This window comes from Mustela nivalis (genome assembly GCF_964662115.1).
Source record: "Mustela nivalis genome assembly, chromosome: 15".
NCBI classification, from domain to species: domain Eukaryota; kingdom Metazoa; phylum Chordata; class Mammalia; order Carnivora; family Mustelidae; genus Mustela; species Mustela nivalis.
In genome coordinates, this window is record NC_139034.1 from 85,743,231 (window position 1) to 85,756,178 (window position 12,948).

A 12,948-nucleotide genomic window follows, 5' to 3' on the forward strand; every position below is an offset into this window, starting at 1 on the left:
AGGAGCAAGACGGACGCAAAAGGAGACTGCCCATGAGCAGGAGAGCCCAACCGTTCTGATGTCTGAGGTGATGCTGGAAAGGGCTGGGAAGCAAGAAGCAGTTTCTGTGGCCTGGAAATAGTGACTCTTTAAAGTTTTTCCAAGGAAGTGATTAAGATTCAAATTTCTGGTTGGACTTTACTTTTTAACATCCAGCATCTCTTTGGTCCATGAGAATCATGGCATCCGTAACTGGAAAGCCCAAGTCTAGGATCTTCGATCATGAGTACAGCATCCATCTAAATCTTGAATGAAAACCCTGACCTTGTTCTGTGTGGTGGGCATATTTTTATCTGGACTGCGCGGGTGCATGACTTAGGGGTAAGAAGGCAACAAAAGTGTGTTTCTCAGAATGCCACCAGGGACTGAGGGGAGTGAATTTACCATTTTTGAGTAATTATATCACACAGGACTGGTTCATTCAATAGCAAATTCTGAAAAATTCCTTGGTAAAGTTACCAGTGAGATTTGTGCTCTATTTCACCTTGTCTCTGCAACCACAGAACCCCATTTATAAAGAATTAGAATCTGGGCAAGGAATTTTTTATAGATGTCTTTGAACTGTGAGCTTTGAGAAAAATCCAGTTGACCAGCATTGAGAGAACAGAGCCTTTCTTCAGGGAAGCTGTATGTCTCAGCCAGAAAGGTTTTCTCTGAGGGCTCAGTCTGAAACTGACCCTCTCAGAAAGACCTTCCATGAAAATGACAATTCCTCGAAGAGCCATTTCATTCCTCCTCCGGATTGTTTTGTTGTTTCCTACTTTGGGGTGCTCCTCTGAGATGGCCCCCATAGCTCACTGGACCTGTCCATCATACTTCTCTTTGGCTGCATTGGTTCAATTGGTTGGAAGATATCTGTGCTTGGAATGCAGGTGGAAATAAGAGCTATCACTCAGCTCAGAGGGTTAGGTTATGTATGGAGAGGTAATCTGTAGGACAAGTATTTGCCAGAGAGAAGAAACACATCTTATTTGGCTTATGTCTGGATAAATCATGTAAGTTGAAGGTATCATTAGGTCAAAAATGCATTTAATACATCTAACCTACCAAACATTGTAGTTAGCCTGGCTAAGCCAACATTAGCTTAACCGCTGGGCAAGATCATTGAGCACAAAGCCCATTTTCTAATAAAGTGTTGAATATCTCGTGTAATTTATTGCACTCTCTACTGAAAGCGATACCACAGAATGGTTGCATGGGTACCGAGTGGTTGGCAGGGTACCACTTGTCTTCGCTCACGACAACATGGCTGCCTGGGAGCCGCGGCTGCTGTCCAGCCTCATGAGAGGGGCTCGAACCGCATGTCGCCAGCCCCGGACATGATCCAAATTCAGAATTCTTTCACACCTTCATAACGTCAAAAACTCATAAGCTGAACCATTGTAAGTCAGAGACCATCTGTACATGAAAAGCAAAAATGATGAGAAGTATGTTCAAGATGACATTATAATGAGTGCGATCCTTCAGTGTGATATAATGGCAGGGAAGTGGAAGTGATTTTGTACAGATCTCGGCACCGGCTGAAAGAGGTGGCTGGTGGGGATTGATGTTCAGTACAAGGAGCCATATGGGAGTTCTAGAGAGATTTCAAAGATTTTTAAATATTGCAGCAAATTCAAATTCACTTTCCTACTGAAACATATCTCTGTGTGTGTGTGTGTCTCTCTCTCTTTGTGTATCTCTGTCTCTTCTCCATCTGTCTCTGGTTGTAGGACAGTTTTTGAACCACTGGGAACCCGTAAATATAGGACAAGAAAAGTGGACAATGATTAATCCAATTTGATGCATAAGTCATGTTGCTTCCCTCTCCCCTCCACTTCTGGAGGGTTCAGAGAGAATTTTTTTGATTAATAATGGAACTGTGCTTAGCATGTGATACCCACTCGATAACTGATATCGGGATCAAACTGAATGTTGTCCTGGTAACTCTCTGCTAATCTCTCCCACCCTGGTGGCTGTGAAATCTGCGCAGAGGAGCAAAAAAGAGAAGTGTGCCCTGAAAATATATAGACAGTGAGAAAACTAATGTGACAGGTTTGACCCATGTTTTAAAAAAGAAAACCAAAAACTTGCAAAAGATAACTTCCATGTGTGAACAAGGAGTTTAATGTGGGAATTCAGCATTTGTAGTAGAAAACGTTGAATTTTCTGAGTGATAGATTTCAGAGTTGTTCAGGATATGGTCGTTAGCCAACCAAAAAACTAAAATACATAAAAGATCCCTTATGACAAGATGTAGGGAAAAGACAAAACATTTAAAGTTTAAAATTGTGTCTGTTAATTTGGTTTCTTTGGTTTTTAGGGTCTTTTCAGCTGAATCAATAATATGCATTGTATTGAATTTGTACATCGAGAGACATTAATTACCTTTGGTTACAAACAATTCCAAACAGTGAAAGAATGCATTCCCTGAGAAGCTGTGGACTGCTGGTTAGTGTGGGGGGTGTTTGTTCTCACTAATCCTAGGCAACTCAATGAACAGTGTTGGAGGAAGGAGCTGTTTGTGGTGTTGCTCTCTAAATATGCGTTAGGAGGCAGAATGGAATGTTTTGATCACAATTGGGATATTGGGATTTAGTAATTTAGCATGAAGCCAGTCTTCGGGGTGGCAAGCCAGGGGATGGGAACTAATGTATAATGTGGTGGAGGTTTCTGGGGGCCTAGAGGGAGGGCATTCTACACTTTCAGAGAGGGTGTGTAACCCAGCGTGGCTGACGTGCTCACTGCGGGACGACTGTGATTGTAGGGGATGAAAGTGGAGAACTTTGATGAAAGGGGAGAAAGACCTTTTTGGGAGAATAGGGCTAGGATGTAAGGATCGAGTGACTTTGAAATTAGCATATTAAGGTGAATGAATAGTGAATCTATCAGAATCGGTAAGCTCAGGGGCATCTGATCGGCTCCATTCTGATCCCACTCCATTCTCGCTGTCGTGAGTTCAAGCCCCACACTGGGGTGTAAAGCTTACTTAAAAAATAAAAATTAAAAAAAAATCAATATGCTCAGAAAATGGCTACGCTTTTTCAGGGCCAGATGGAAATTTACCTGCTCCGTGGAGGAGGCTGCAGGAGAGATGGTGTTTCCACAGAAATAGATTTAGGTTCTACGGACATTTCTAGGTGAGGAAGGCTTATTTGAAACGGACTAGGTTCCAGGGATTCGCTGGAAGGAAGTGCAGTGTGCGGACTTGAGGGACCTGGGGGGCGGGGTGCATGAAGAGATCTGGCAGTTCAAGGACAGCTTCACAGGCACGGGGTCCACATGGTCGCTTTAGGCTCCACTGAACCCATGCTTGGTTCCATACTCTGCTGTCACCCTCTTAAAATTCTTAGTCATTTAAAAAAAAATGTATTTATTTATTTGAGAGAGAGAGACAGAGAGAGCATGGGGGGAAGGGCTGGGGGAAGAGAAAAAGCTTAACCAGGCTCCATGCTCAGCTCAGAGCCCGGCATGGGGCTCGATCTCATGACCCGAGATCATGACTTCAGCTAAAATCAAGAGTCAGATGCTCAACCAACGGGACCACCCAGATGCCCCCAAATTCTTGGGGGCCCCACTTTTTCATTTTGCACTGGGTCCCACTAGTTATGTAGCCTGTCCTGTCTGGACCTTGGAGACGCAGGGGCTGGTGACAGGTGGATCGGGGGGGACGACTGCTGCGTTCAGAGCTCTCTGAAGGGGACCTAGTGGCAGTCCAGCCACCTTCTTGCTGCAATAAACTGTTGCCAGAAATTGGTTGAAATGATGAAGAACGGCCTAAATCGGGAGAAAGATTTGCTAGCTGGAAGAAAACCCTTTCCAGTGAGAATGAGGTTTACTATCTAACAGTAATGTTGTAAGAACATTGTAACGGGAATGTTCAACTATCGCAATCTTTTCAGACAAGTGCGATTAGAAGGTATTTATTGCTGTCAAATTATTATTCATGATCCTCTGAAATGTGAGTCTAAAAATTACATTACTTGAGAGAGGCTGATACCATTTTCCACACTGTATCTAATTAACTCTTTTTTGGTAAAAGACAGGGAAGAGCCAAACTGTAGGTATCTTTGAATTGTAAATGTGGGTTCCTGAGGTGCGGGTGGAGGGGGTCTTGAAAGATAGGGAAGGAGGAGGTCCTATCACTGTTGATTCTGCAGGGAGTTATCAAAAAATAAAGACAGCAGAGTAAGTGTTAGCAGCATGTGAATTTCCTGAAAGAAATTGGATCCAGGCCCTAATTCTAAAACCTATTTATTGAGCCTTTAGATTCTGATCCTCATCTTACTAGTTGTTGGACCCAAACCTGCAGCTCCTGTGAATGGGACTCGGGGTCTTAGCATCTTCGTTACTGTTATACAGGACACAGTACTTCACAAAGGCAAACGTCATGGTTCAAATCCCTCCAAGTTCACGTGTGCCATTGCCCCAGGTGCTTCCATGCATCCCAGTACAGATGCCTCCGCATCTTCCTTCATGTGGAACCTGAACCATGATTTTGCATCTTCCTTCATGTGGAACCTGAACCATGATTTTGCACCGTGCTCACCACTCACGGTCTTGAGACCACCAGATACTGGAGGAAGATAGGGATGTTCTTCCATGACTGCATCATGATTGGGAAACACAATTCATGTGTCTTTTTTTTTTCTTTGGTGAAATACCAGTTCAAACCTTGTACCTAATTTTAAAAACTGGCTATCTTGTAATCACTAATTTTAATGCAAATTAAATAATATGAAAATATAAATCAATTTCTGTAAAACCTATTTCCGGTACTATCCGTCTATTTGGTTACTGTCTGAGATTGCCCATGGCTCACCGATGCTTGGTTCACTATTGAAAGTCATTGATTGTTCTGTCCTACTTTGTGTAATCTATGTTACCATCTTCAGGTTCACCAGTCTTATCTTCTGCAACAGCCAGTCCATTGTTAATCCCATCCTTTGGTGTATTTTTTATCTCCACCCTGGTAGTTCTCATCACCAGGAGTTAAATTTGAGTCTCTTTGCTGTCTCCCATATCTCTGCTTACCATGTTCAACAGTTTCCCAGTTTTTTGAACACACAGAATGTAGTTATTGTAACAGTTTTAACATGCAGATTTGCTCATTCTAACAAGTGTATTGCTTCCGAGTTGGCTCCCGTTGGCCCCCTCTCTCCTCTTTGTGGGTCCTATTTGCTTGTTGTCTTGTATATCTGGTCATTTTTTTTCCCTGGATGCTGCCATAGTGAACTTTGCCTTGTTGGGTACTGAATATTTTCATATTTCTATAAATAACCTTGAGCTCTCTTTGGGGGGGTGTTGAATTATTTGGAAGCAGTTTGAGCCCTTCAGAACTGGAGTTTAGTATTTCTAGGTGGGGGTAGAAGACCTTTGAAGTCCCCTTTCTCTGTGCAGCCCTGATCTTTCTGTGACTCTGTCCTATGTCTTGGCCAGCTCAGTCTCTGGACTTTCAGTTCAGTCTCCTCTTAAGTGGCCCTGGGTGACCAGGGTTCTTCTCACTGTGCTGCAGCTTGGAAAGCCCTTCAAGCCAGGGAGCTGGAATAACAGCAGCAGTAGGACTGCATTGTTTCTTCCCAGCTCTTGGAAGTCATATTTTGTCTGAGAGTTTTTGCTTTTGTTGCAGTTATTTTGGGCAGGAATGCCAGTCTGGGCCCTGTTACTCAAAAGGGAAAGCCCTCCCATGATTTGTTTTTAATTGTCTGGTCCAGGAATAGTTGATACATTGACATGATGCTATTTCCAATGATGGCATTGATTACTACTTCTCTGTGGGAGGGGAACTGTTGGATGAATTCAAATCCTATGGGAAACATGTATCTATCAACTCAGAAATTTTGCTGATCTGTAGTTAGCTTATTTAGCTTAAATCTTTTTTTAAAATATTAATTTAGCTAATATGCATTGGAACTGATGTAGCTTATAGATATAAAATATCAGACTTATACTAGGACAGGATAATTTATAAGGTGCAGGGCAAGTGAATATGTGGGACTCTTCAATAACTATTGAAAGTTCTTGATGACATACTTACCTGGCAGGGGAGATACCATGATCACGAAAGTTCTTGATGACAACAGTGGAGTCTTAAACCAAATGCAGGAACTGCCTAAGCACAACTATGGAGATTGTGTACCCTTGGAGCCAGCCCTGACTTTGAATTTTTTTTATAAATTTTACCTATAAATAATAAATAGAAGAGCAAAACAAGTTCCTGGAGAGTTTGATTTAGTAGACTATGAAATTTCTATAAAACACAATGATTAAAATTCATGTTAGAAGATTCTGAAATTACCAATAGTTAACTGTTCCAAGATGGCACCCTGGAGTACTGACTTAACTTTTGCAGCTAGGCTGAAGGCTGCGTTTGGATGATGGGGGATGCGTTTAGAAGGACCATGACGGGTCTTATCTGTCTTGGATGCAATAAGGGGGTAAAACTCTTTTTGTCAAAAAAATTGAATAACAAAATATGTATATTTTAGAGCAGAAGGCTCATATGATCAGATTTGTATTTCAGAAAGATAATTCTGGCAAGCGGTCCGAGATTTTCTGGTAATCTTTTGTAAAAATGACAAGGACACAAAGACTGAAATTTTTTCCTCCTTCTTAATGTCTGTCCCTATGTTCTCATTTTTATTTCTGCTGTCTGTGGATGCCATTTCCCTTTGAATCCTCCAACCCCCATCTGCCCCTTAGCTTGTAGGTTAGCTGGAGCATTGTTAGTCCCATCTCTCAACCTCTAAATTGGCATTGAAGTCTTTATCTTTGGACATTTGCAATGAACCTTATCATCATTTGAAATACATTTCTTTCTTTCTTTCTTTCTTTCTTTTTTTCTTTCTTTCAGTGTGCTAGGTATGATAATGCCTTCATTGCAGAGATCCTGATTGACAGAGGGGTCAATGTCAACCACCAGGATGAAGACTTTTGGACACCAATGCACATCGCCTGCGCTTGTGATAACCCTGATATTGTCCTGCTGCTTGTATTAGTAAGTAAAGCAATTTAGTTTTCTACCATTGGAAGATTTGACAGCATACCAAAGGCTATATATTTAACTATTACTATTTCACAATATGTAATACTTTGGTTGATAAAAAAAATATGTATGTATGTTACCCTTTATTTTCCTGGAGTTACAAGATAATTGGAGACTAAGGTTGTGGGTGACAGAGTTTATAAAACAGATTGTGTAGATGTCGTGTGGAGCTCTACTCTGCTAGTTTTTTTTCTGGGAAATTATATGCCTTTATACTTTGCAAGTGAATCCTAACTAAAGTGGTTTCATAAGTGGTGTTTCTTTCAATCCATTCTCTTAATTCTTAGCCAGCTAGGCATACAGTAAAGAGATATGGCATCTGTTGAATCTTATTGTCTTGCTCACATCTAGTAAACCAGTGTCTACAGCATTTCTTTACAAGAAAATGAAAACTTTAAGTATAAAACTATACTAGAGTTATTTGTTGCTGTTGTTTTTTTATTATGGCTTAGATCCTAGCATTGATCCTCACAATATATTTTAATTATTTCAGAAATGAGAGTTGGGATTTTTTTCTGGTGAAAAAAAATCTTGTGTTATCTTAACAAAGATTCTTAAGAAATTATGCAGGAGTTTTAGAAAACCTGCACATCTCAGTGTCTGATTATGTTGCTTTTCTTTGGGAGACAGAACTGAGAAATAGAAGCTAGTTTTATTTCATGTGTGATCATAGAGTTAAATCTATAGTATCCAAATTAACATGTTCATGGTTCTGCAGTGACTCTTTTCTCACATCAGGTACAAAGTTGTATTTCTGACAGTTATATTCTACAGTGACCTTCACTTACTGATCATTGAATTAATATTTATTGATTACTATTTTTAACATAATCCCTACCCTTGAGGAACTTCCAGCTTATTCATCATTCAGATATTTATTGAATAACCCCTATGTTCTAGATGCTACCCGGCGAACAAAAAGTTTATGTTAGAGAGAGTGGCAAGAACAGACAAAAGCAAACAAGTAAGGGCACCACTGAGAGATTTGATTCGTGGATGAAGCAAGTCTGAGTGGTCTCCTTGCCACCGTGGAATAGCCAGCCCAGCCATCTATCCACAGGAATAATTCACTTTCAAGTAAATATGGATGAAACCCATTGACACAAAAATTGTAGCAGGAATGTGTTCCTGTTTACAACCTCAAAAGAGAGATTTATTCTACTTCCAGGAGTAAGTGCCACTGGACTTGGTGTTAGCACTGCCTGTCCAATATTCTTCCCATTTTCCAAAGATTCCGGATGAGTAAGAGACTGTGTAAGTATTTGAGTGTGTTCTGGTCTTTACGAAGAGGGTCAGCCATGAACATAAAAAACACAAATCCCTGCCTCTTGGAGCTTGCATTCTCCTGGGGAGAAGCCGGAAAGAACAAATACGCAAATGAGTGAAATACACAGTTATGTCAACTACAGAGAACTGTGGGAAGGCCAGGAGGAGAGGAGCGGAGGGTATTAAGGGGTGGCCTCATGGAGAAGGGGACATGTGAGTGAGTTGTGACTGGATTTCCCCGTGTTCTTTCACCCCCGGTGAATCAGGGATCCTCTGGAGAGTTTGGGTGAAGTGACACGATCGGACTTCTGTTGGAGAAGATCCCTCTGGCTGCTCTGTGGAGAGTGGACAAGGAGGGGCAGGATGGGGGAGCCATCTGTTGTCACTCCCCGGGCTAGACGCTATGGTGGTGGTGGCGGTGGTGGGAGGTGACTCGCATCTAGATGTTTGAAGGTCAAGTTGTCCGTATTGGGTGTGGGGTTGGATGTAGGGCTTGAGAGAAAGACCACAGATCACAGATGACTCCCACTTGTTGGGCTGAGGAGTAGAGGCTTGGCATTTGTGTTAAAAGCACTGGAATCATCTTTTTCAAGTCTCTTAGAAAATCATAATAAGAACAATTCCAGTGAGGTGAGAGATAATTATGTGTTATGAGCTTTTGTGGAGTAGAGATATGTGTGGTTGTGTGTGTTGCTATCAAATACTGCGCAGCACTGGAACGTTGCTATTTTAATTGGATCGCAGAAGGTTCGTGTCCATGAAATAGGCTCAGGTACTGTGAATGTTGTCAGTACTCTTGCCAGATGATCTATGAAACTCTGAGAGGTAATAATAATTGACTTTGGCACAGCCTTCCTATGTGTCTGATATGTTTCTACATATGCTTTCTAGTGATAAATTGACTTAGTTCTCCTGAAACCCTACTGCATAGATGCTAGATTTCTCTGCCCTTTAGAGGTGAGGGACAGAGGCCCAGAGAGGCCAGGATCTGTGCTGAAGGCCCCAGAGTAAGGGCAGGGACAGATTTGGTGTCATAAATTGAGCCCCCGGTCTGCTGTCCTCTTGCTAATGACAGACTTCCTACAGAATGGCAAGTCCCCAGAGTGGACAGATGATACCCCTATTCTCACCGTAATAGATACCCCGATTCTCACCGTAATATCATACATTCATTCCCCTTTAAAAACACTGATTTCAAACTGATATTTAGAATTTGGGAAGACAGATAAGAAACATACACTCGATTCTTGTTATTTGTGGTAGTTATGTTCTCTAAGGTCACCGCAAACACCTCATTAGTGAATGCTGAACCACAGCTCTTGGGGAAGGGCAGCACTCGGTTCCCGCGAGCCTCTGGTCACGACATCGTCATCAGCTGGTCTGTGGGAACTTTGTTTTATCTGTCTTTCTCCTTAAAGACACCTTTTAAAATATATACTATCGATTCATAAACATTGAACTCATGGCCAGGAATGCTGTATTTCGTGCCTGATGGAAGCCTAGCCACACGCGTGCTTTCTCCATAAGGCTTCTTGCTCTAGGAAGCAGTAGAGAACATCTCAGCACCCTGCTTGGGGCTCATTTTAAATGACAAAATCGCCAACAAAAGGACAGAAATGTGAAAGACACACTAAATGGACCACAACAGAGACTTTGCACTATGAAAGTTAAACTTGTCATGTGGGATCCCCATTGCAAACGTGCACACCGGCGGACCAGACTTGTCCCCACTCCATGCTTGTGCAGGAACGACGGTGGGTGTGGAGCCCAAGGAGACCTTGTGGTATTACGGAAAGAGTCAGCCAACAGGCAAATCTGCAAATGTGGAGTCTATGAATAGTGAGGACCCACTGTGTTTATTAAGCAAAACAATACACACTTTCTTAGAATTTTAAGAGTGAAATAAAAATCATCTAAACTCAATATATTTTAGGAATTGGGTGGATCAAAAAATGGTTATTTCTGCAAGACTTTTCAAAATTTATACAGAAAAAGTCTCTCAGTATTTTTACAATTTCCAGCACGTAGTTGGATAGGGTTTTGGAGTTTCCTGAAATTTTATAGATCTGTCACTGGAAGTGTAGAGCATTCCTATGATGTGAGCAGTACATTTAATATGTAATCCTTATTTTTATATAAAGAAATCTATTAATAATACATATCTCAAATCTAAATGTTTTGCTTCCCCAAAATAAAATTTTAAACCACTATAACTTTTTATATTTATATCTAATTATACATGTATTTAATTATATGTAGTATACATTATAATTACAATTTGTCCACTGAGAATTTTCTTTTCCTCACTTTATTTTATAGATTGTTGAGCATTTCACATATATATGTTCTGATTTTTCATTCTGCATTATCCTAATTTTAAAAATATTTTCTAATTTGCTCCATATTCAAACACTATGTTCTATAACTCAGAATTCTCTCTAGTTTTTTAAAAAAAAATTTTCAATGTACAGGGCCATGTCCCAGATTTTAAGAATCTCTTCTGTCCCTCAGGACTGAATCACAAAGGCTGATAAGTGATGAACTCAAGTCATGTCAGGTCTTTTTCTCTAGGAAATCTTGATTTCATATGTGTTTCAACATGTTTATGTATGTGTATTTCTGGCGTGTTGTATTCGTGAATCTGTATCTTGAAGAACGGATACACTCAGAATCTGCGCAATCCCGTGTCTGTGGAGGGAGGGACGGTAGGCTTGTCTTTGCTTTCTCGTGCCTCAGGACTGCACTGGGAACCGTTTCTGAGGAGACTTGCTCAGTTCTTCCATCTTTTCTCATACGACTTTGGGTAAAAGAAACATATTTATTGCAGGGTTCTGAATTTTCACATCTGATATTGCAAAGTGGCCACAGGTGCTACATTACTCTGCCCCATGACCGGTTCCCAAGCTGGGGCAAATCTGCACGTTTCAACAGTCCGGTGTGTTTGGAACCATCGGAAATATATCCCTTGAATTTGGTATTAATTATTTTAGGAAAATAATTTAATTGAATAAAAGACTGTAGGTTGCTTCTACTTGAGAAAATGATATACCTGTGTTACTGATAAATCATCTCGGACTTCTTGTCTTTCCTACTGAAAAACTTGGGAAGATATAATTTGATATTCCATGTCCTGGAGTTATTTAATAAACCTTACTCCACAAAGGGCATCTATTAAACGTGTTTACAAAAAATGAGTAATGGACAACAGAAGGCTAAGATGTCATTTTAATTAGTTTTATTTACAAAACGGTGAATTAATTCTGTTACCTACTACTAGGAGACCTTTCAAGGTATTTTTACTCTTTGAAATCAGAAGGCACAGGGAAAATATTAGCAGGTGGGTAGTCATTGACTAAGTGAGGCTCAGCAAAAGCTTTATCATTGTTTCACTTCAGTAACAAGGGGATGATTACTGGAAATTGCTCTGAATGTTTTCTCGGTCCTTGGCCTTTTGCGTTTGAACATTTGACGTTCATCATTTTTGTGCCTTTTGGATACAGTGTGTCATGGACCATGTCTAATGGGTACTGTGGGACTGGATCATTTTAACGGGTGGGGCCAGTCAATGTGAGAAACCAACAATTCTGTCATAACTGAGGTAGGAAATGACATTTCAAAAACACACTGCTTACTTTGTGTTAGGCGGCTTAAACCGATAGATCAAAATTAACTCATTCCCAAATGTTGCTCATTCGTTGCTTAGACTGTTGTGTGGTTAAAGACTGCTATGCAACTTTCATACTGTTTAGTTATCCTTTATCCTTCCCGTCTCTGTAATCTGTTAAATAGTAGGACATGGGGTACCCTGCTATTTAAGAAGGTGATCTTCCTTCCTAGAAAATGAGCTATACATCCAGAGGGTTCAAGGTACATCTGATTTCCCAAAAAGAGCTATGGTAGAGGGCCTGGCATCATTATCAACGTTTTACGTAAGTGACCCCACACTCAATATTGAATCTCTCTCTTAGCGGTTCTTTTGCTGTCAGTTTCACTGACAAAGTAAGTTTACAGGCTTGAATGCCTTCAGCTTCCACCTAGCAGACAAAAGCAACAACAAACCCTTGACGTTTTTTCCTATCCATGCACAGCTTTTGTTACATCCGGAAAACGCATCTGTTTCCCTGCCGAAGCTAAATTCCCCTCCATCCTCTCTGCACTCCACTAACTGCCACCTGTCAGAGGATTTCTGCCTCACGTCTCCATCTCCCATTTCCACGGCCTTTCTGTCGGGTTCCTCCTTTAGATTCATAGTTATGTCGCAGGATCTTCCAGTAATGAAAAACTATGGAAAAGCCCAATTAAATGTCTTTCCTGTCATTGTCACCATGGCGTCCCTCTCATTTTCATAGTAAGGCTTCCCTGAAGAGCAGCCTGCTTTTGTGGACCCACTTACCACCTCCTGGCCACGCCTCAGGGCAGTCAGGCTGCCTGCTGTCCACGCGGGAACCCCAGCATGGCCTGGCCCAGAACGCTTTTGACATCGCTGTAATGGCTTTCACCGTTTCTCCTAGTTCATTTCTCTCACGAGATCTAAAGGCAAGTGGGTCAAAGAAGGAGATCTGGCAGACGTCCAGGGTTTTTTACTCAAGGTTCTATTTTTTGGGTTAATCAGAGTAAGA

At 41.1% G+C, this 12,948-nt stretch overlaps 1 protein-coding gene across 3 annotated transcripts in view; it reads left to right on the forward strand.

The window, feature by feature from the left end:
* MYO16 (myosin XVI) overlaps positions 1–12,948 on the forward strand; it is a 574,710-nt gene that overhangs the window by 193,291 nt on the left and 368,471 nt on the right. For all 3 annotated transcript variants that reach the window (XM_082701002.1, XM_082701003.1, XM_082701004.1), the window contains exon 4: positions 6,872–7,015. In XM_082701002.1, coding sequence (XP_082557128.1) covers positions 6,872–7,015 — 144 coding nt within the window. The remainder of the gene's footprint in view (positions 1–6,871; positions 7,016–12,948) is intronic.